The sequence below is a fragment of the Argopecten irradians genome, chromosome 4 (assembly GCF_041381155.1).
Source record: "Argopecten irradians isolate NY chromosome 4, Ai_NY, whole genome shotgun sequence".
Taxonomy (NCBI): domain Eukaryota; kingdom Metazoa; phylum Mollusca; class Bivalvia; order Pectinida; family Pectinidae; genus Argopecten; species Argopecten irradians.
The window spans coordinates 37200895-37225989 of NC_091137.1; the positions used below are offsets into that span (position 1 = coordinate 37200895).

The window sequence follows — 25095 nt, forward strand, 5'->3', positions numbered from 1 at the left end:
GAGTTTGATAGTATGGCTTTCAATTTCTCAAAGGCAGACTTACATTCGTCTGACCAGACAAATTTGACATTTTTCTTTAACAAAGCAGTAAGTGGAGCTGCTATAACAGAGAAATTTTGACAAAATTTTCTGTAGTATCCAGCCATACCAAGAAACCTCATCAGCTCTCTCTTGCCTCCAGGAGCTGGAAAATCTATAATTGATTCTACTTTGGCCTGAACAGGTTTAACCTGCCCCTGTCCTACAACAATGGCCTAAAAATTCAACAGTTGCATGACAAAATTCACATTTCAAATAATGTTTACAGTCAATTTCATGGTAGTGAGTCTTTCGAAGAATTCACGAATCCCGCGTAGATGGTCTTCCCACGTGTCGTGGTAGTTGATGACGTCATCAATGTATCCATCACAGCCTTCCAGGTCTGATATCACGCTGTTAAGAAGACGTTGAAATGTTGCCGGGGCATTCTTCATACCAAATGGCATAACTTTGTACTGGTACAAACCTTGTGAAGTTACAAATGCAGACACTTCTTTGGCTCTTTCTGTTAATGGCACCTGCCAATATCCTTTCAACAGGTCAAAACTTGCTTACGTACTTGGCTTTGCCAACTTTGTCAATACATGAGTCAATCCTTGGAATTGGATAAGAGTCTGTTTTACTGACAGAGTTTACTTTTCTGAAGTCAGTACAGAACCGGTATGTCTTGTCTGGCTTTGGCACCAGAACACATGGAGAGCTCCATTCACTTTTGCTTGGTTCAATAATATCATTGTCCAACATGTATTGAATTTCTTTTTTTTAAGTGTTCTTCTTTCAAAGGATTGACACGGTAAGGATGTTGCTTGACAGGTTGCGCATCGCCTACATCCACGTCGTGATAGATAGCATCTGTTTTGCCTGGTGTATCCGGAAACAAATGTTTTATACTCAAGTATCAAATCTTTAAGTTTCATTGCGTTCTTTTTCCGATAGATGACATAGTTTCTTGTCCAAGTTCGCGAGCACATCTGAATTCCGTAACTTAACACCACAGTCTAAACCTACATCTTGTACACCACCATCTAAGTCTAATTTACAAATATCAGCTGTACTTTCACTTTGTGATGGTACAGAGGCCAAAGTAGCAATAGGTTGAGAGGTCTTGCTCTCTTCTCTATCTACATATTCCTTAAGCATATTAACATGACATAATTGAGTTTTCTTGCGCCTCCCTGGAGTTTGTACAATGTAGTTAACATCATCGACCTTTTTCTCAACAACATAAGGTCCAAAATATCTAGCTTGCAAAGGCTGACCCGGTATTGGTAATAGAGCCAAAATTTTGTCACCTGGATCAAAACTTCTTGCACGGGCATCTTTATCATACCATGTTTTCATTTTGGTTTGAGTAACGGCCAAATTTTCTTTTGCCAGTTCACATGCCCTTGTCAACCTTTGCTTAAAGTTAGACACATACTCTAAGAGATTCACTTTAGAATCTTCGTCCAAAATTTTGTCTTTCAAAATTTTCAAAGGACCACGTACAGTATGTCCAAACACAAGTTCAAAGGGACTAAAGCCAAGAGATTCTTGTACAGATTCTCTAACGCCAAACAACAACATGTGTATACCTTCGTCCCAATCTCTTTTGTTTTTCAAAACAATAAGATCTCATCATATTCTTCAATGTCTGATGAAAACGTTCTAAAGCACCCTGAGACTCTGGATGATAAGCACTAGACTTATACTGCTTGATCTGGAGCTGGTACATGACTTGTTGAAAAATACCAGACATGAAATTTGAACCTTGGTCCGATTGGACAGCTTTTGGAAGACCAACCAATGTAAAGAATTTAACCAAAGCCTTGACTATGTTAGGGGCTTTAATATTCCTGAGTGGAATGGCTTCAGGAAAGCGTGTGGAAGCACACATAATAGTTAAAAGATACTCATTCCCAGACTTAGTTTTGGGTAGAGGACCTACACAGTCTATAATGACTCTACTAAATGGTTCCTCAAATGCTGGAATGGGGTGCAAAGGTGCAACAGGGATTTTCTGATTAGGTTCCCTACCACCTGACAAGTATGACAAGACCTACAAAAATCAGCCACATCCCGTTTCAACTTGGGCCAAAAGAAGTGATCTAAGATCCTGTTATAAGTCTTGGTCACACCTAGATGCCCTGCCATAGGTACGTCATGAGACAAACTTAGAATATCTTGCCTATACCTCGGTGGGACAACTATTTGATTGACAACCTTCCAGTCTTCCTCGGGAGACACATCAGGGGGGCGCCACTTGCGCATCAACACACCTGACTGACGGAAGTAACAAACCGGGACTTTCTCAGCCTCTTCCTCACTCAAAGCCCGATTACACAATAAGGAGATTTCATGATCTTTCTCCTGTTCTACTACTATAAGCTCCTCTCTAGACAAAGATGATTTGCTCATCATGTCAGACAAAGAAGTACCCTTGTTAGGAACAACTCTATCACTATCAAAGTCTACAGGATTGCTCAAAAGATCACACTTGCTCCCGACATCCTCTATATCATGAGCCAAGAAAGTGTCACCTAACCCTGGACTATAATGATCCTCAACTACTGCAACATCAGAAACCTTCTTACTCATTGAACGAGTTACAGCACAAGAAGGGAAAATACCAGGAAATTCCTGTTGAATAGTCTCAGCATCATCTGTTTTATCAGGGATACTGGACACTAAGGGATCTACCCTAACTTTCTCTCCAGCCAAGTCATTGCCTAAAATGAGCGACACGCCCTCTATGGGAAGTTCCGGTCTAACACCAATGGTGACAGGCCCAGTAACCAAATCTGACTTTAAATAAACACAATGGAGAGGCACATTAACAAAACCTAACTCTACACCTTGAAGCAAAACACTACTACCACATGAGGTCTCCTCAGACAAAGGCACTACGCCATCTAATATCAAAGAATGAGAAGCCCCAGTATCTCGCAAAATCTTCACAGGTTTCAAGTTGGTAATATATCACTAGTAAGTGAAACAAAACATTCAGAAATGAATGGAGAGTACTTCTCCAAGACACTATCAGACTCTGAGCTCTTAATTTCAACAGACACTTTAGAATCTTCCACAACATCACTAAGTTTCTGACTAGGCTTTGACATAGCTAACACAGAAGGAACTGACTGTTTACGCCTTTGCTCCTTACGCTGGAGAGAATAACATTCAGACATAGTATGCCCTACTTTCTTGCAGTAATTACAAACAGGACCAGAAGGAGACCCCACACCTACCCTATCATCTGTTTTATAAGCAGACTTAGTTTTATCACCTAATTTAGGTTTGTCGTTGGAAGGGCCACTAAAGGTTGGGTTCCTAGGCTGACCAAATTTACTAGTACCTGTGGTACTGTTTTTGTCTTGAGAACTGTTTTTAACAAATGAGCCTTTGTGGGTGAGAGCGTAATCATCAGCCATTGTAGCTGCTTCACTAAGGGTTTCAACTTTTCTCTCATCTAAATGAGTTTTTATGTTTGTGTGGACACAACGTTTAAACTCCTCTATCAACAATAATTGCCTCAATTTACCGAAATCCTCATCAATTTCTTTAGAATCACACCACCTATTAAATAATTGTTCCTTTTCTCTGGCAAATTCTACATGAGTTTTGTTCATCTCTCTTTCTCGAGTTTCGAAATTTCTGGCGGTAAGCCTCAGGAACTAACTCATAAGCTTTCAAAATAGCTTTCTTGACTACTTGGTAATTTGAAATCTCATCTACAGATAAAGAAGAATAAATGTCTCTAGCTTTACCAATCAAGACACTCTGAAGAAGCATTGTAAGCTTATCTTCAGGCCATTTCATACTGTCAGCTATTTTCTCAAAATGCAGAAAATACTTGTCAACTTCTTTCTCTTGAAAAGGAGGAACTAACCTAATGTTTCTACTGACATCAAAACCTCTGTTTCCTTGTAAACCCCTAAAAGTTAGATTACTTGAACTGTCTTGAGAAGCTAGCTCTAATTCTTTCATTCTAAGTTTCTGTTTCAGCTTGAATTTTCTGCTTCTCTAGCTCTAACATCTGATCTCTCTCAATCTCTTTTTCTTTTAATTCTCTTTCAATTTCTTTTTCTCTTAACTCTCTTTCTTTGTCTATTTCTTTTTCTCTTAACTCTTTTTCTATTTCCATTTGTCTTAGTTTCATTTCATGTTCAAGTTCCATTTGTCTAATTTGAATTTCTGAGCTGACTGTTTCCTCTATACTATCTAATGCACTAGAGTCAAATTTGCCATTGTCAACAAAATATCTTATAATTACATTCCTAATTTCAGCTTTCCTCAAATTAGTTTTGATAGTAAGGCCTAAATGTTTACCCAATAACAGTAAATCCTTCTTATTAACTTGCAAAAGAACTTCCAGGGATGGCGCTTTAACAAACTGTTCTACCTGCATAGTAGTCATATTTATCTAGCTGTTGGTTTCAAATGTAAACTCAAAGTTTGTACACAAATTTTGAAAATTTCTAAATTAATTTTTCAAAGTTAGATTTCACAAATTAAATATCGATCTCGGACACGAGCCCCCAATTCTGTTACATTAACGAATAACAGAAAGGAGAAACCAGCAGCTAAATTCAAAACACAATTTAATTATATATACAATATTATACAGAGATGGTTTACAATATCTAAAGTAATTGGTGGTGGTACAAGACTAGTACGATGATTTAAAGTGTTACTTATCTGTATGCGAATGTCCTGGTATAATCCTTGATCCTTCCAGGTTTCAAATTAACAATAATCACAAATCCACAAGGAAATTGAATGTCCACCGATGATTTGTAAAGTTCCAGGCAATATGAATAAATCCACACAAAATGTTGTAATAATCCACAGATAAAGTCACAATAGCTCTCCCAATAGAATCTTATATGGCGCTGTACAATTCTTGATATGTCTCATTACAGGTCTCATTACAGTTCTGATTAGCCTTGGACAGCTGGAGTATATATAGCTAAACCCTAATTCAAGAATATTGGAGAACCTTCTACTTCCAGAAATATCTAACTAAAAGCAGTAAACAAATAAACACACATAACTTTCTGGAAATAGATCATTCTAGATCTCTACTTAAAATCAACATGTTTACAAACATATTTGTTTATACATGATTATATTCTAGAAAGTTCTATAACCTAAATCAATGATATGACCTTCATAGGATGTATTGATAAAAAAAAGCTATAGGAGTTATCTCCCTTATCTCATAACTACATGTATTTAGTGTCATACATAACAATTGACTTTATGATAAAATTACTTAATGTGTAATCAGGTCTTGTTTCATTAAGTACCCGAGGGATAATTACACAATTAAGTCAAAAGCTCGCTACTCAACATTACTGTTGTTGAATGTCATTCCATTTGTGTTTAATATTTAATCTATTATGGGAAACTAATAAAGCAAGTTAATATCCGTATTGATTATCGCTGCTACTCTGGAAAATGATGTATTAGTGTTTTGTGTGGGAGCCTGATTCTTGAACCACTAGAGAGTAATTGTCTTGAATTCAAAGAATGCATGAGAGCGAAACCACTCGTGTTTTGTATATTACCAACCACTACCAAATAAAAATTCTTCAGTCTTTCTGTACAAGATGTAATATTCGTGCGATTGTTTTTTGGTTTGGAGCGTTGATAATATTTCGTGGATAGTTACCGATAGTGAAATATTGACAAAACTATAAAACACACTTATTTACAGAACAGACGCTTTCATTCACAGCAATGCATTTCTTTTAATCCAATTTGACCGAACAATATAACTTAAATCAACGTTAAAGTAATATCTTTCGTCTTCTAAAAACATATGCGCTATATCATGCAACCGTAACGTTATAGTGGTAAAATGTTATTTAACCATCAAAGATTCTGAAAAAGAAGGCAAACGATTGTTGTCAAGCTGGTAAAAGACTTTGTGGAAGCTAGGAAACTGTACAGAGACTGCAGTTAGTTTTGATGAAACATCGTAAAACAACAGACATAGATGAATGTTGTTAAGGTCAAACTTCAGTTAATTATCGGGCTATAAAATAACTATGCACCTGCATAGTGCATATGTATATTACATATTTATATTTAGTATCTAGTCTTACCTCCTGACATAAATATATTAAGTGTAAAAATAAAGTAAATTGATATCAACTTCCCATGTAGAGTTGTCAACCTTATTACTCATTTTTAATTCATTTGTCAAAAACGAGGTGACATGAACATATATTGTGCCAAAATCAGCTGTCACGTAATGAATGTTTGACATGTACAGTATGTTGACAAAATGTATATTGCTATTGATTTTTTGATAGTGTTATACAAGAGCAGAACTTAAAATACATTGTATTATCTAAAAGTAAACGATTTTTTTATTTCAATGTTATTGACAATATCAATGTCAAATATAACTCATATGAACTATAAATCCCTATTCTTAAGAATTATTTTTTCGCTGTAATTCATATGTATTATTTTCCAATAGACACGCTGACTGCATGGATAACCTTTGTTGATAAATTGACGAATGTCAATCGAAGTAAACAATAGAATACTTCAAACCACGACCTATGACCTGCGTAAGCAAAAATCATAAACATAGGCCCACATTCGTAATCGGTAGATGCGCTTTGTTCCTCTACTTCGACGAATACACCATTTTATCTTTTATATGTCTACAATTCAGCTGTGTGTTTATCCTTATTGTTAGGCTAAGAATTATAAAATGAAATTCGTCCATGCAATAATTTGTACGACCCTGAATGATAATTGTCGGTCTGTAAAGGCATTGAAAAGAAAAGAACAAATGTCCTTCAGACATCTCTGAATGTTCCCTTTATCACAGAAACTACAACATACCTCTTTGATATAAAGCTCCTTCAGGCGTGGTGAGAGAGAAAGAAACAGCACCAATGGTACAGGCTTTTATAATTCCTTGTTTATTCATTCAATGTTTTGTTACCTGTTTCGTTTTAACCTGTTGTGCATTTTGTGTACCTTATCACAATTCATGCTGTTGTGGTGATGAATAGGTTGACAATCATATCTGATATTCAATTGTTCTGGACCCTGAATTTAATAACTGTTCTTTTCAATATATCCTCAAAAAGCCCAAATTTTATAAATACATTTTCTGTATGTAAAGAACATTGTATATCTGTATAATATGGATATCCGTCATGTTGCATGGATATATGGACACTTCGTTGAATTCTTCTGGTTTTTTGAAATGCTTTTTTCAATAGAAATATTAATATCATGAAGGCTATAAAGCTGAAACTAACTAAATTGCATAAAAATATCTTTAAATTGCACGTGTAAAATTGATATTCATTTAACATGAAAACCAATCTAAAGTTGATTTGATATGCATATCAGATCCACCTTTGTCAGGTCTAAGCTGTGTCAAGAATAACTAATAAATCAACAGATGCAGTATTCAGCATTATTTATTCATTGAAAAAAATATTTATGAAATTCGAGATAATATTAACACGTATCGTGACAATTTGATCAGGGATTACGCAATGATATATGACCAGAATAATAACAGGAAATGTATCGAACTTAATTATTAAGCTGGGTCGTTGTTGTAATTGGGAAATAAATAATTAAATTTCTTGTTTCGATGTCATTTAGGTTTATAGACTTTAGTTTGAATTATAAATCGTAATTTTGATGAAGACCATTTTATGTAAATGCCAATTGGTAAACGTTTGGTAATGGTTGGCGAAAGCCATTTGACATTAACAAATATAAATATCCCAAGTCCTGGTTAAGGTCCCACCCTAACAACGCTACTCTAATTAAGTGTGATAATTGCAATGATACTGTTGTTTATATCTTTTAAACGTAAAGTTGACAATGCTTGTTTATAAATACTTTTTGTTGAGATCATACAAACCTTTTAAATGGGTTTAAAATTACAATACGTGGAATTAATAAAATTTGTATAATATTACTCAGTGAAAAATGAAGTATTTAATTCTTATTTTCATTTTCACATAATTTGAAATATAACTGAAAAGTATTTACAATTTTTAGGTAAAGGTACTGTTTGTTTTGAATTTTGTTATCGGGGCTCGCAAGCAACTGATTTGACGGGTATAGCGTCATTTTGGTGGAATTTAAGAAATCAATGACCGTCGATCACTTAGAATTACAGATACCATCAGCAAACCACTTGCAAGAAATACTTAAATCTCATCTCGAATGTTTTTAAAACTTACATTGTCAGCTTGAACGATTTACCTTTCATGTACACGTACTTCAATATTCATGTTCATATATGATTAAGAACCTTCCTTACTTTTATTGTATATGTCCTGTCCCTACCTTCCATATCAATTTGTATTCTGGATGATCATATTACATCACAAGGCATCTTCGAAAATAACAAGATATATCAATACAAAAATTCAAGTACTGTTCAGGCCAGCATTATGCTCAACAGTCACACGGAGACAAAAACGAACATATCCCACTATGCAAAAGCATGCAAGCACTTCACACATGCAATACATCGTACACATAAGAGATCGATGACCCCAGAAAGTTAAGCAAAACCAACAAACCAATTTGTTCATGGCAGCCTATTCCGAAAGACTGATCCGCCAAAATAACGGGCTGTTGTATATGCTTATGTTCATGTACCATTCCCGCTTGGACATTGCGTAGCAATCTATTCTGTATGTTCATGGTAGACTACACGTCCTGGTCCAGCCATCTTAGACACGTGCTTGGTGTTGTGTATTTGTCTCGCGGCTTGTAAGTCACGTTCTGTAGGCACAGCCTCTGTTTCGCCTACTTCATGATAAATGGGAACGATAGAAGCAGTTGGAGCTGCAACAACTGTTGGAGCTAATAGATAGTCGTCTGTTTCTGTCTCTCTGGACACGAGAATTGGCTTGCGTTCTTCTTTCTTTGGCACCATGAATTTACTTTCCTTTTTGATGGACTGAAGTAGTTCAGTGTTGACAGTGTTTGCTATCTCGGCTTGCGTTTTCTTTTGAATGATTTCTGTATCTTCTTCGGATGCGAAGTCACCTTGTAAAGACTGCATCTTAAGGTAATATCGTATATGTGTTTTTGTTGTCAATTTGGCTGGGTGAAATATCTCCATCTTTGTTAGTTTGGCTGGACATCTTAAAATTCTATTCATACAAAACATACTGAGAAGATCTTCAATAAATAGAATAACTGATAGTTGCTGAATTCTCCATTGTTCGTAGCGATTTTCCAGAACCGTTCCACAAGTCGCAGACATCATAGCAATTAGAGCATTTAAAAGAAGAACATAAGTAAGTAGAACAAATCCGATAAAGAGAATGACGGACAGCCAGGGTACTCTAGCTTCACGTAACCCACCTATATTTGATAATCCTAACATAAGGTTAAACATGGACAGCATAGTGGATCCGAACTCTAATACCGTCCCAACTTCCGCTGAAGAGTAAATTCCTTCGACGTTCGGAACACCTTGTCCTTGGAATACCGTATGCATACAAGTTGTAAAGGCAACAAGTTCAAGCCCAATAAATACCGAAAATCGAAAGAGGTCTCCGAATATGACACGTTGTATCATCACGGTGAAGAAGCTGAACACCTGCCAACCTCGTAGGAAGAAAACGTTAAACCACCAGCCTGTCAGCAGAGCAAATACCAAGGGAACGCCGTCATGGATCTCTAGAGCAAACGTCAGCAGTGAATCCAGTAGAAGACAAATAGCTAATATCAGCACCATAGTTATATAACCAACGTTATGTTGCCAGTAGCGTGAGCGATGAGGTCGTTTTACCTTGGGGAAGATGAGGAGAACTCCGATGAGGAAATAGATAATCCCAAAGACGAATTCAATCCACTGTGATACATTCACTATCCAAACAGAGATGATGTTTTCGGTAGAAGAAGAGTTCGTTGCTTTTGGAAACTTTGGAAAGTGAAGACTTGTTCGTTCTACCGCAAATACACTGAGAACAACCATGAAAATGAAGTGAATCACCATCCAGAAAATGTAAGTGCTTTTGTATAAATTCCATTTTGCTTCAATGAGAACCTTTAATGGCAAAAGTTCCATTAACTCGAAGGCTGATGAACTCTTGTAGTTGTTGTCGAACATCATTTCCAAGATGGATACCGTTGTCAAGGAGCCGTTTGCTCCAAAGCAGCCTCGGTCGTCAAAGTCATCATGGTCGACAGACATCGTTTGAGATTGCATATTTGCTATGGAGTCGATCTCTGTAATATCGTAAAGTTTGATGTCAAACAGACCGTCGTCCGCACTGAACACACAGTAGATGTCCTCAATATTGAGAATGAACTCAAATAACGTCACCATACCATATTCAGCTGCCAGTTGTAACGGCGTTTGAAAGTCGTCGTTTTTGAGAAACCACACATGAGTATATTCATTACACGATGTCTCTTCCAACTTGGCTTTCTTTTCTTTTTGTTTTGGAGCGTCCCATGCTATTTTGGTCTTTTTCGTGTCCAATGGCGGGAAGTTTTTAGTAGATGCCATATCATGATGGAAGCCATTTCCAATTGGTTTAACTTCGCTGCTTTCCTTGTCATTGTCATCTTCAACGTCGTCGTCATCGTCGTCGTCCTCCTCATCCTCTTCTTCCTTTTGTCCCCCATTTCTTGCCAGTGCTTGTTTTTCAACGATCTTTTTAGTAAACTGGACAAGGCGGTCATGGAGATATTCCATCATCTCACGAACCTCGCACGCTTTATCGGGGTACACAGCTGCATATTTAATCAGGGAATGGAATATGGTGTCACCCCTGCTATTTTGCTGATACAACTTTGCTCCAATGTCTAACATTTTATCTATCATGTCCTTGTCGAACTTCAGAACAGCAACAAATAATGGCAACTCTCCCATCATCACTGTGTTGACAAATAGCCGTCCTGTCGCGCGGGTACTCAGTAATGTACGGAGAGTCTGAGGAGATCGTGCGGCTACATTCAACATTTGATTAAACGCCGTCAGATTACCCTTGGTGATGGCGATGTGAAAGGCTGTTTGGCCGGCGTACTGTTCACACGAACGCGCCTTGAGGACAAGATTTGGCGCGATTTGTAGAATGCGTGACGTCAGCTCGCCGTCATCCTGATATTTGGCGGCAATATGAAGTAGGGTCTCGTCTGTATGGTAACGATAATCTAACACCTGGCGCTCATCTGTTCGTCTTTGTAGCCGCTCAAGTAGCCATTTCGCCTTGGCCGAATTTCTTTCCTGTATGTAGCGGACTAGCTTGTCCAGCTTGGTCGTGGAAATGCCTGCAAAAACAAGAGGAGTAACTACTTTTAAACCACTTTAGTTACTAGTGAAATTATGTTCATATTTTTGTGACAGAGGTGTTGATTTCATGTTTTCTAAGTAGCAAATTGATATTTGTGTCTAACCAGATAATTCATTTCATCAATTCAATTACACTAGATCTAGTATTATTCCTATATTTGCAATAAATGTGTTGCTTTCATTTTTAACCAGCAAATTGATAATTTATGCAACCGGATAGATAATTCTACAATTGAATATGACTCTGCAACTTTTTCAACTTTTAATGCATTTCAGACATGAAAATGAGATAATTTTTTAAATAACTTCTTGTGACTTAAAGTCATTCCGATATTGTTCTTAAAACCTCATCTAAAATCGGTTCCAAAAAATGCAAATGCATATTCTCTTCCACATCTGCTTCGGTAATTCTATATACATTTTGCCAATATTACCAATCTAAAAATTGGAATTGAATCTTGCATACTTCAATTTGCTATATTACTGATTCCTAAAATGATATAGGCCTATAGAGGATTTTATATGAGTGGCTATGTGACATAAACGTTATCAAACGAGTTTAAAAATTTGATATGTCACGATCCTTTGGGCCCTTTACCAAATACATAACTAACTTATTTTCAGCACAAAGTAACATTCACCAAAGATATGCTCTAAGATGTCTGTTTCCATATTGAGGGTCAAAGATGAAGTAATATCAACAAGATTTTCCAGATGACACGAGACTCCATCAAACGTAATTCTGTAGGATACGAATTAGTTCAAATGGTAAATATAGGACAAAGAAGTAATTCCAATCGTGTGGACAGAAAATGTCAAATTTTCGAGGCGATCTGATACGTTATCAAAACACACAAAAAGAGCACTATTACATAATATGATTTTTAATATGAAAATTTCGTATTCTGAACATATCGTTGTTTGAAGGATTTATCTTATGTCTGGCCGTTCTTGTAAAAAACGACGCATTTCAACGCGTTAACAGTTAACGCGGTAAACATAATTTTAACGCGTCAAAAGTATGTTTTAATGCGTTAAATGTTAAAGCGTTAAAATATGTCGTTTTTGACATGAACGGCCTTTCATATTATCTACTCATAGAAATATTTAGAAATAGGACGGGCCCACACACATTATTGTGTTAACATGATGACATCATCTTATGGACAGTATTACCGAACCACTCGATAGAATCACAGACCACTCGACGGAATGTCAACAAGTTAATGTTTTACTAGTTAACTGAAGGGATTTTAGATAAACAGTGGGGTAACCCTCCTGATTATAACGCAAATTGTAGTTTGATTTAATACAAACACAGACACATCCTCGATGTTCCAGGGGATATTATCACTGTCATGATACCTACCTCTGAACTGTGTCAAATTGAAACTGAAGGCAATCAAGAAGGGGAAAAAAGAACTGACCAATCACAAGCATAGAGAGACTTTCTTTGAATATTTCAGAGACTACAAACTTCAAATCTTTATACTTATCGTTATTTTATTCTTTTAATGTACATCAAACGAGCTAACTGCCAGTCTCATCTTTTGTTTCACACAGCGCTTTTAGTTTTTTGTCTGTTAAATATCCAGAGGTGGATATAACGACAGCGATTGTAACTCCTGGATCATGGAAGATAACAAAGCTTAGGTTATATTGCAATCTTTTTTTTAAAGAATTGTTTAATAGATGAAATTAAATTTCTTTTATCATAATGGCTTAAAAATTTAAGAAATTATTTACAAACTAGAATAAGAGATTTTATTTATCATTCTTAACATGGAGTCAACAGGATACATTTCTGCTGTCTTCTCATTCACAAATCTTCAAGAATATATCACCTGGATTATATAATATTATGATTATGACAAAACTTGTTAACGATCGAAATGATCAATGCATATTTAGGTTAAAGGTCAACACCATAACCGCATCGGCTTTGATGTTTTAAAAGTCCTAGGAGCTATTATATTACTTAACATTAATACTATACTTATCATCACTTCCTCTTATATTTACATAGATAAATTAAATGTTTTAAACTCCCAAAACACGGGTCGTCTTATGTTTCCCGACGCCACCCAAATTATATAATTACCCCATGTTAGATGACTATCACTACACCTACCGACAAAACAGCGAAATAGACCTATATTGTTAACATTGATTTAATCATGGACTCTTGCTTAATGTTGTAATTTCATCTTAAACCATCGACATATATTTTCTGGAATTATAAATTTTATATTTCACGGTGTTCTAAAACTGCATTATAATGTATTTTGAAAGGAAGCTATATACATGTATATCCAAAATTGTAGAAACCTCAAAAATTTAACCAGGAATTAAATTTTTTATTTTCCTTATCCATACCAAATTAAAGTGGTAAATAAAATTAAATATCAATGATCACACAGTATTCTGAATTTTATTAACTATATATATATGCAAAGCACATAGATGATTTAATTTAAGTAAGGCACTAGTTTTGTATTACAAGCATAAGTTGATCTATATTTATTGTCACTACATAGGAATTATCTAAATATTCATATATACAGGACTTTTCTGGGTTAAAGGTCAATGAATAATCATTTAAAAGATAAAATCTGTGTAAGGAGGTATTTTTGGATGGTAGATGAGTAAAATGATAAAAGATAGATGATAAAATCAACGAAATGACCTTTTCTTTAATGAAAACATTGAAATAACCTTGTTGTATCTTTATTTAGGAGGCGTTTCCTTTAGGGCGTTCATTTTTTTAATTCATATATTATATATCGAATGTGTCTCTTTATAAAGAACTATCTAGAGTTGATCGACCTTTTTATGACAATATGGATAAAAAATGATCTAAACACGTGATAGAACAAATTTACAATTTTCTTCACCTTTGGAAAGCCCACATTATAAATATATTCAAGAAAGTTTGAAAATGTAATAACAGTTATTTGAAAGAGTTTAGATATTGTGCTAACCATGCATTAGGTAATTTTAAAGCATCCCTGACATCAATAAATACCATACACTTTTAATATTAATATAAATACATACGCGTGCGTTCACTGAAGTTGCGTTTGAATACATACCATGCATTTTGAATGTTAATATATAAGAACACATTATATATCTCGAGTTTAAACGTTGATATTACCAGAGATCTCGAAGTTTGATATGTAGAAGATATTAAGAAGTTTGCAATGTATGCATACTATACATTTTGAATGTTAATATACGTACATATGAGTGCTCCGTTCACTGAATTCTGTCTTCTTGTTAATAATATAATAATATGGGTAAATATTAGATATCTCGAAGTTAACAGTTTGATGGTATTTAAAAGTAAGATACGAATACATACCAGGCATTTCGCAGCTACCTTTACGTACTCCTCGTAGGGTACTCTGCACTAATCAATGTTCACACCGGGCCATCCTCCATGATGTACTATATACAGCACACAGTTGTCATGTGTAACTAGCTAGAAAAATGTACGACGGCAATATATACCCGCGTCCATATCAATAACATATGACGATTACAATCGTCATAGCTTTGTTGTTGGCTTTGAATTTTTAATTGGCCTTGTCAATAAACACCGTTTATCTCTATTCATAGATATACATATTTAAAACACTATTAGCTATTCGTCTATAAGACTTGGCAGCTTTTTTATTTTATAGATAAAATCAATAATTTCGTTACTTATCTTCACATATTGGTCTCTTTGATTTTATGACTATATCATTATATATATATATTATAGTATTCATCACTACTGCGATAGTAAAACTTAAAAGGATATATGTTTATTTATGTTCTCCTATTATACAAATATTTGTCTGTAAGCATCAGAAGTAGAGATCAAGCTGATTATACATTATCCCTAAATAAGGACAAATTATCCTGTCTGAAGGCATTATCCGCGTCTTATCTAATATATAATGAAAAAAAACAACACAATGTTTTTATGGCGGACAGGAGGTAATGGTGCCTATTACAGAAATTAAACAGGGTTATTCCTCAATTATTACACCGGGGGTCTAAGAGTTCGCTGGTAGGTTTAAAGAAACACATTTCTTATCCATTTTATCATGGCTTCCTATAGCGACACGCACGACCTGGAAATACCATTATTTAGAACTACGGATAAAGATATATCATGCTTAATATCATTCGATTCCGAAAATAAGAGAATTTCATATATATTTAATCCACGTAAAACAATTAAGTTACGATACAGACGATGCCTATTTCGATTTTTTGTTGTTTAACGTCCTATTAACAGCCAGGGACGTGTTATGTTTGTTGGTGGAGGAAAGCCGGAGTACCAGGAGGAAAATCATGGACCATCAGTTAGTACCTTAGAGACGAGAACTTCTTAAACCACAAACAGTGCGGATAATACTAAATTGATTTTTACAGAAATATTTTTATGAATAAATAAAAATCATCGTTGCTTTCACATCATATATACTGTAAACCAACTTAGTTTCGCAGCAAATTTCATTTAATTTCGCAATTATGAGCCATATGGCTCTACTTTACTTGTACAAAGATTATTTTCGTGGAGATTAATTTTCCCAATTTCTAATCGAACGCGGACATAACTTGTAACACATTTGTCTACATCGACAAACATTTTGTATATGGTCTCGTTATGGCGATCCTTAAAGGTTATTTCAGTTTATGTCACTTTAACAGTTTTGTCTGAATTAGTCCCCGACTGGCCTTGTAAAGTAATTAAAATGCCATATGACACGTGTTTTACCTGGTACACCAATTTATTTTACCAAATTATACCCCAATATACCTTTGATTTCTACGTGTGGGTGACAGCGAACACCTTCACGTTTAAGTGCATGACTATATCACCAATTACAATGACTCCCTGAATACAGTCATCCGTACGTAATAATTAGGGGTTATTATTACATATATTCGCGTGAAGAATATTGAATATTAGCAATGCATTACATATTGGTCCCGAAACCAGATAGGCTAATTTGGCGTGTAATTTAATCATATAGTTGAAAGAACGTGCGTTTACTTTTACTAATGTCCTACAGAGAGATAGGCAGGCCTATGCTTCCATTAACAGTTCTGTGTATTTTTACCATAGCATGATCAATAATCCTTGATAGGATATAAACGGAGTACATATACTATTTATCCATTTACGTTACAATCAATCATCAGTATATTTATGGTCTTGTTTTCGGATTTTAGTTTGTTAGCTAACAAACTATTTTAGTGTGTTAGTTAACAAACTATTTCCCGAATTACATTATATTTCAGCAATTTTATTGATCAAGCAGATTCGTTTTCCGCTCGTCGGCGAAAGCTTTAAAGTAATGATTTATTAATCAATCACCATTGTATACATTGTCCTCTAAGAAGTGTGTTTTTTCATTTTTTCTTTGCATAATACATTGTACACTTCCTGACATTGAATCATATTTTAGAACCTACTTGAAATGCATTTATTGAAAATTAACAGGTGTACTTAACGCTCTTTGAAATCAATATTATGAAACATGAATTATATCATATGGGGTCTTTTGCCTACTTTACCTTATTTTAACACGTTTCGAGTATTTTGCCCCCCCCTGCCTAATCTCAACGGGACTTCCTTTCGTTGGTACATTTTAGCTGAGTCACGACATATTCATATGAGATTTGATGTTAAATTAATCAAACGAAATCAAATGAATTCTTTCGTTGAGTAAATTTGACCCTTAATTATCAATTTTAACTTTATTTGTGTTGGTGGTGGCGGCTTAGTAAAATGTTCGGCATTTTACCAATGTCCGTGGATATCTCGGTTTAAAATTAGAGTTAAAAAACTTACAAATAAAATTGTCAAACTACAAGGTACTATTGACTTTCCCATAAAAAGTATGAAAACATAAAACAATTGAATCAAGCAAAAATTCCATATTGAATATTGGACTACCACTGTATCAATTACCGCACAATCACGATTATACCAACGTTTCACTAACAAGCCACACCACCATAAAATGACCATTTGATAAGACCGCCAAACCGCCATAGCAATTGACCATTGAACTAAAACGCCCAACTAATTCACCCATTTAACTAGAACAGCCACTTGACCATTGAAATAGCATTCCAAAACCGCCATAACCAAAAGGCAATGTAACCCAACAGCCTCAGTCTTCCAGTATCAGGTCTAGCCATTCACAGTCATCCTAACAACTAACAATTGTCGTCATGGTTCATTCATAGCTATTTAAACTAAAACTCCAAACAAAAACAACCATTTTCCCATTGAAATAGCATACCAAAACCGCCATAACAAAATGACAAATTATCTAGGTAACCTATTAACCACAGCCTTTCACAACCACTAAGACTGCTATCGAATCTACGTAATGGTCAATTCACAGTTATTTAGGCTAATATCTAATCCTCGTAATGGTTCATTTACAGTTATTTAGGCTAATATCTAATCCTCGTAATGGTTCACTCACACTTATTTAGGCTAATATCTAATCCTCTCCTCGTAGCAATGATTCATTCACAGTTATTTAGGCTAATATATAATCCTCGTAATGGTTCATTCATAGCTATTTAGGCTAATATCAAATCCTCGTAATGTTCAATTCACAGTTATTTAGGCTAATATCTAATCCTCGTAATGGTTCATTCATAGCTATTTAGGCTAAAATCTAATCCTCGTAGTAATGGTTCATTTATAGCTATTCAGGCTAAAGTCTAATCCTTGTAATGGTTCATTCACAGTTATTTAGGCTAATATCTAATCCTCGTAATGGTCAATACACAGTTATTTAGGCTTATATCTAATCCTCGTAGTAATTAATCACCCACAGTTATTTAGGCTAATATCTAATCATCGTAATGGTTCATTCACAGCTATTTAGGCTAATATCTAATCCTCGCAATGGTTCATTCACTGTTATTTAGGCTAATATCAAATCCTCTTAATGGTTCACTCATAGCTATTTAGGATAATATATAATCCTCGTAATGGTTCATTCTCAGTTATTTACGCTAATATCTAATCCTCGTAATGGTTCATTCAGTTATTTAGGCTAATATCTAATCCTCGTAATGGTTCATTCAGTTATTTAGGCTAATATCTAATCCTCGTAGTAATGGTTCATTCATAGCTATTTAGGCTAATATCTAATCCTCGTAATGGTTCATTCATAGCTATTTAGGCTAATATCAAATCCTCGTAATGGTTCAATTTATAGCTATTTAGGCTAATATCTAATCCTCGTAATGGTTCATTCACAGTTATTTAGGCTAATATCTAATCCTCGTAATGGTTCATTCATAGCTATTTAGGCTAATATCTAATCCTCGTAATGGTTCATTCACAGTTATTTAGGCTAATATCTAATCCTCGTAATGGTTCATTCATAGCTATTTAGGCTAATATCTAATCCTCGTAGTAATGGTTCATTCATAGCTATTTAGGCTAATATATAATCCTCGTAATGGTTCATTCATAGCTATTTAGGCTAATATCAAATCCTCGTAATGGTTCATTCATAGCTATTTAGGCTAATATATAATCCTCAATGGTAATGGTTCATTCACAGTTATTTAGGCTAATATCTAATCCTCGTAATGGTTCATTCATAGCTATTTAGGCTAATATCTAATCTCGTAATGGTTCATTCATAGCTATTTAGGCTAATATATAATCCTCGTAATGGTCAATTTACAGTTATTTAGGCTTATATCTAATCCTCGTAATGGTTCATTCACAGTTATTTAGGCTAATATCTAATCCTCGTAATGGTTCATTCAGTTATTTAGGCTAATATCTAATCCTCGTATGGTTCATTTACAGTTATTTAGGCTAATATCTAATCCTCGTTTTGGTTCATTCACAGTTATTTAGGCTAATATCTAAACCTCGTAACGGTTTTTCACAGTTATTTAGGCTATTTTCAAATCCTCTTAATGGGTTCACTCATAGCTCATTTAGGCTAAAATCTAATTCGCTCGTAGTAATGATTCCATTCACAGTTATTTAGGCTTAAATAGGTATTTAAGGCCTTAAATCTAATCCTCGTAATTGATATAATCATCTTAATGGTTCATTCACAGTTATTTAGGCTAATATCTAATCCTCGTAATGGTTCACTCACACTTATTTAGGCTAATATCTAATCCTCTCCTCGTAGCAATGATTCATTCACAGTTATTTAGGCTAATATCTAATCCTCTTAATGGTTCACTCATAGCTATTTAGGCTAAAATCTAATCCTCGTAATGGTTCATTCACAGTTATTTAGGCTAAAATCTAATCCTCGTAGTAATGGTTCATTTATAGCTATTCAGGCTAAAATCTAATCCTTGTAGTAATGGTTCATTCACAGTTATTTAGGCTAATATCTAATCCTCGTAATGGTCAATTCACAGTTATTTAGGCTTATATCTAATCCTCGTAGTAATTTATCACCCACAGTTATTTAGGCTAATATCTAATCATCGTAATGGTTCATTCACAGTTATTTAGGCTAATATCTAATCCTCGTAATGGTCAATTCACAGTTATTTAGGCTTATATCTAATCCTCGTAGTAATTAATCACCCACAGTTATTTAGGCTAATATCTAATCCTCGTAATGGTTCATTCACAGTTATCTAGGCTAATATATAATCCTCGTAATGGTTCATTCATAGCTATTTAGGCTAATATCAAATCCTCGTAATGTTCAATTCACAGTTATTTAGGCTAATATCTAATCCTCGTAATGGTTCATTCATAGCTATTTAGGCTAAAATCTAATCCTCGTAGTAATGGTTCATTTATAGCTATTCAGGCTAAAGTCTAATCCTTGTAATGGTTCATTCACAGTTATTTAGGCTAATATCTAATCCTCGTAATGGTCAATACACAGTTATTTAGGCTTATATCTATTCCTCGTAGTAATTAATCACCCACAGTTATTTAGGCTAATATCTAATCATCGTAATGGTTCATTCACAGCTATTTAGGCTAATATCTAGTCATCGCAATGGTTCATTCACTGTTATTTAGGCTAATAATCAAATCCTCTTAATGGTTCACATCATAGCTATTAAGGATAATATATAATCCTCGTAATGGTTCATTCTCAGTTATTTACGCTAATATCTAATCCTCGTAATGGTTCATTCAGTTATTTAGGCTAATATCTAATCCTCGTAATGGTTCATTCAGTTATTTAGGCTAATATCTAATCCTCGTAGTAATGGTTCATTCATAGCTATTTAGGCTAATATCTAATCCTCGTAATGGTTCATTCATAGCTATTTAGGCTAATATCAAATCCTCGTAATGGTTCATTCACAGTTATTTAGGCTAATATCTAATCCTCGTAATGGTTCATTCATAGCTATTTAGGCTAATATCTAATCCTCGTAATGGTTCATTCACAGTTATTTAGGCTAATATCTAATCCTCGTAATGGTTCATTCATAGCTATTTAGGCTAATATCTAATCCTCGTAGTAATGGTTCATTTCATAGCTATTTAGGCTAATATCTAATCCTCGTAATGGTTCATTCATAGCTATTTAGGCTAATATCAAATCCTCGTAATGGTTCATTCATAGCTATTTAGGCTAATATATAATCCTCGTAATGGTTCATTCACAGTTATTTAGGCTAATATCTAATCCTCGTAATGGTTCATTCATAGCTATTTAGGCTAATATCTAATCCTCGTAATGGTTCATTCATAGCTATTTAGGCTAATATATAATCCTCGTAATGGTCAATTTACAGTTATTTAGGCTTATATCTAATCCTCGTAATGGTTCATTCACAGTTATTTAGGCTAATATCTAATCCTCGTAATGGTTCATTCAGTTATTTAGGCTAATATCTAATCCTCGTAATGGTTCATTTACAGTTATTTAGGCTAATATCTAATCCTCGTTTTGGTTCATTCACAGTTATTTAGGCTAATATCTAACCTCGTAACGGTTTTTCACAGTTATTTAGGCTATTTTCAAATCCTCTTAATGGTTCACTCATAGCTATTTAGGCTAAAATCTAATCCTCGTAGTAATGTTTCATTCACAGTTATTATATTTAGGCTATATAGGTATTTAGGCTTAAATAATCTCTAATCATCGTAATGGTTCATTCACAGTTATTTAGGCTAATATCTAATCCTCGTAATGGTTCACTCACAGTTATTTAGGCTAATATCTAATCCTCTCCTCGTAGCAATGATTCATTCACAGTTATTTAGGCTAATATCTAATCCTCGTAATGGTTCATTCATAGCTATTTAGGCTAAAATCTAATCCTCGTAATGGTTCATTCACAGTTATTTAGGCTAAAATCTAATCCTCGTAGTAATGGTTCATTTATAGCTATTCAGGCTAAAATCTAATCCTTGTAGTAAGGTTCATTCACAGTTATTTAGGCTAATATCTAATCCTCGTAATGGTCAATTCACAGTTATTTAGGCTTATATCTAATCCTCGTAGTAATTTATCACCCACAGTTTTTAGGCTAATATCTAATCATCGTAATGGTTCATTCACAGTTATTTAGGCTAATATCTAATCCTCGTAATGGTCAATTCACAGTTATTTAGGCTTATATCTAATCCTCGTAGTAATTAATCACCCACAGTTATTTAGGCTAATATCTAATCCTCGTAATGGTTCATTCACAGTTATCTAGGCTAATATATAATCCTCGTAATGGTTCATTCATAGCTATTTAGGCTAATATCAAATCCTCGTAATGTTCAATTCACAGTTATTTAGGCTAATATCTAATCCTCGTAATGGTTCATTCATAGCTATTTAGGCTAAAATCTAATCCTCGTAGTAATGGTTCATTTATAGCTATTCAGGCTAAAGTCTAATCCTTGTAATGGTTCATTCACAGTTATTTAGGCTAATATCTAATCCTCGTAATGGTCAATACACAGTTATTTAGGCTTATATCTAATCCTCGTAGTAATTAATCACCCACAGTTATTTAGGCTAATATCTAATCATCGTAATGGTTCATTCACAGCTATTTAGGCTAATATCTAGTCATCGCAATGGTTCATTCACTGTTATTTAGGCTAATATCAAATCCTCTTAATGGTTCACTCATAGCTATTTAGGATAATATATAATCCTCGTAATGGTTCATTCTCAGTTATTTACGCTAATATCTAATCCTCGTAATGGTTCATTCAGTTATTTAGGCTAATATCTAATCCTCGTAATGGTTCATTCAGTTATTTAGGCTAATATCTAATCCTCGTAGTAATGGTTCATTCATAGCTATTTAGGCTAATATCTAATCCTCGTAATGGTTCATTCATAGCTATTTAGGCTAATATCAAATCCTCGTAATGGTTCATTCATAGCTATTTAGGCTAATATCTAATCCTCGTAATGGTTCATTCACAGTTATTTAGGCTAATATCTAATCCTCGTAATGGTTCATTCATAGCTATTTAGGCTAATATCTAATCCTCGTAATGGTTCATTCACAGTTATTTAGGCTAATATCTAATCCTCGTAATGGTTCATTCATAGCTATTTAGGCTAATATCTAATCCTCGTAGTAATGGTTCATTCATAGCTATTTAGGCTAATATCTAATCCTCGTAATGGTTCATTCATAGCTATTTAGGCTAATATCAAATCCTCGTAATGGTTCATTCATAGCTATTTAGGCTAATATCTAATCCTCGTAATGGTTCATTCACAGTTATTTAGGCTAATATCTAATCCTCGTAATGGTTCATTCATAGCTATTTAGGCTAATATCTAATCCTCGTAATGGTTCATTCACAGTTATTTAGGCTAATATCTAATCCTCGTAATGGTTCATTCATAGCTATTTAGGCTAATATATAATCCTCGTAATGGTCAATTTACAGTTATTTAGGCTTATATCTAATCCTCGTAATGGTTCATTCACAGTTATTTAGGCTAATATCTAATCCTCGTAATGGTTCATTCAGTTATTTAGGCTAATATCTAATCCTCGTAATGGTTCATTTACAGTTATTTAGGCTAATATCTAATCCTCGTTTTGGTTCATTCACAGTTATTTAGGCTAATATCTAAACCTCGTAACGGTTTTTCACAGTTATTTAGGCTATTTTCAAATCCTCTTAATGGTTCACTCATAGCTATTTAGGCTAAAATCTAATCCTCGTAGTAATGTTTCATTCACAGTTATTTAGGCTTATATAGGTATTTAGGCTTAAATCTAATCCTCGTAATTGATATAATCATCTTAATGGTTCATTCACAGCTATTTAGGCTAATATCTTATCCTCTTAATGGTTCATTCACAGCTATTTAGGCTAATATCTTATCCTCTTAATGGTTCATTCACAGCTATTTAGGCTAATATCTTATCCTCGTAATTATTCGCTCACAGCTATGTAGTCTAATATTTAATGTTCATTAATCATTTTAGAGCCATGCCTATAAACTCATTTGACAACTAGTGGTAGAACATAGTAAACATATTGCTATTTTCATTTTTCATTTTTCAATGTTTACCTAGTTACATTACACGAAAAAGTGGTGTAATCTGACATAGAGCAATGTAGTTAGGAACACGATATCGGTATGATGATCAGCTAATCATGAAAATTGAATTATGCTTTTTTAAAAACCCTTCTAAAAATACCACTGCTTTGATATTGTCAAACAGAACACTTTTGTATCATAGCAACGATTGTGGAATTTACGACATTATATAATGTGTCATGGCAGATACGGTGTAAAATCAATGAAGCGGAAATTATAATGTTGAAAAAAGACAGAGTATAACAGATAGGGCTGTTTATTTACCATAGCCCATGTATGCAGACTGGTTGTGTTCTGAATAGCGCATAATACACGAGTAGTAATATAACTGGCCATAAAACATTCCGTTGTCGACATCCCTATACATGCGTCGATTTCAAATGACGTAAAAACATGCAATTGATATCAGATCAAACAAATTAACTCATTATGGGATCCCTCGTAGCTGTTTATAGAATTATAACACAAACAAACCAATCTACTCCTTAAGCCGGCATTGTCTTCGATTGTAAATGTTATGAATACACTGTATAACTGTATTCAAATTAATTAATGGTATGGACATTGTGAAAAAATATTACTTAGATTGTGCACGAAAAATATATCTGACATGAATATATAATATATATTGCTAAATCATTGAAGGAAGGGCATGGTATCCATCAAATTATACTTAAATAAACAATAATTCACATGTTTAACATGAGGCATAACATGAGGCATTTCTTTTGCCAAGTTAGAAAATTCTAAAAACGATATTTACAAATATACAAACGATATTTACAAATATACAATCAGAATACCAGCATTATCAATCAATTAATAAAAAAATAACATATACATAACACGAACATATCGATGAAGTGAAGTTTAATAACTCTCTATCCGTAATTAATCTTCTTTAAAAAATCTTTAAATCAATGAGTAATAAATATGATATCGGGACAATCGAGTCTAAGAGTGCAATATGCCCATTGATGTTACATAAATAGCTATGAGGCCTGAATCAGTATTTCGATACTTAATATAACGGTAACCCATATTGATTGAATTATTTATCAAAATAATATTTTTAATGTTTGTTTTATATAATTTTCACCATATTGTTTATCACCATGACATTGTTTAGCCTTTTGCTCACAGCTTTAGAAATAACGTATAGACCAATACGAAAGATTCAATTTTTCGTTAAAGTTCAACATATATGTA

The 25095-nt window shown here is 34.1% G+C and overlaps 1 protein-coding gene across 1 annotated transcript; it reads right to left on the bottom strand.

Annotated features, from left to right (window-relative positions):
- Positions 1 to 7454: 7454 nt before the first annotated feature.
- Positions 7455 to 14850, bottom strand: LOC138321543 (transient receptor potential cation channel subfamily V member 5-like). Its single transcript, XM_069265292.1, has 2 exons — positions 14694 to 14850; positions 7455 to 11307 (listed from the first exon to the last, which is right to left on the bottom strand). The coding sequence occupies exons 1-2, from the start codon at positions 14698 to 14700 to the stop codon at positions 8705 to 8707; spliced, it is 2610 nt and encodes an 869-aa protein (XP_069121393.1). The 5' UTR covers positions 14701 to 14850; the 3' UTR covers positions 7455 to 8704.
- Positions 14851 to 25095: the final 10245 nt, after the last annotated feature.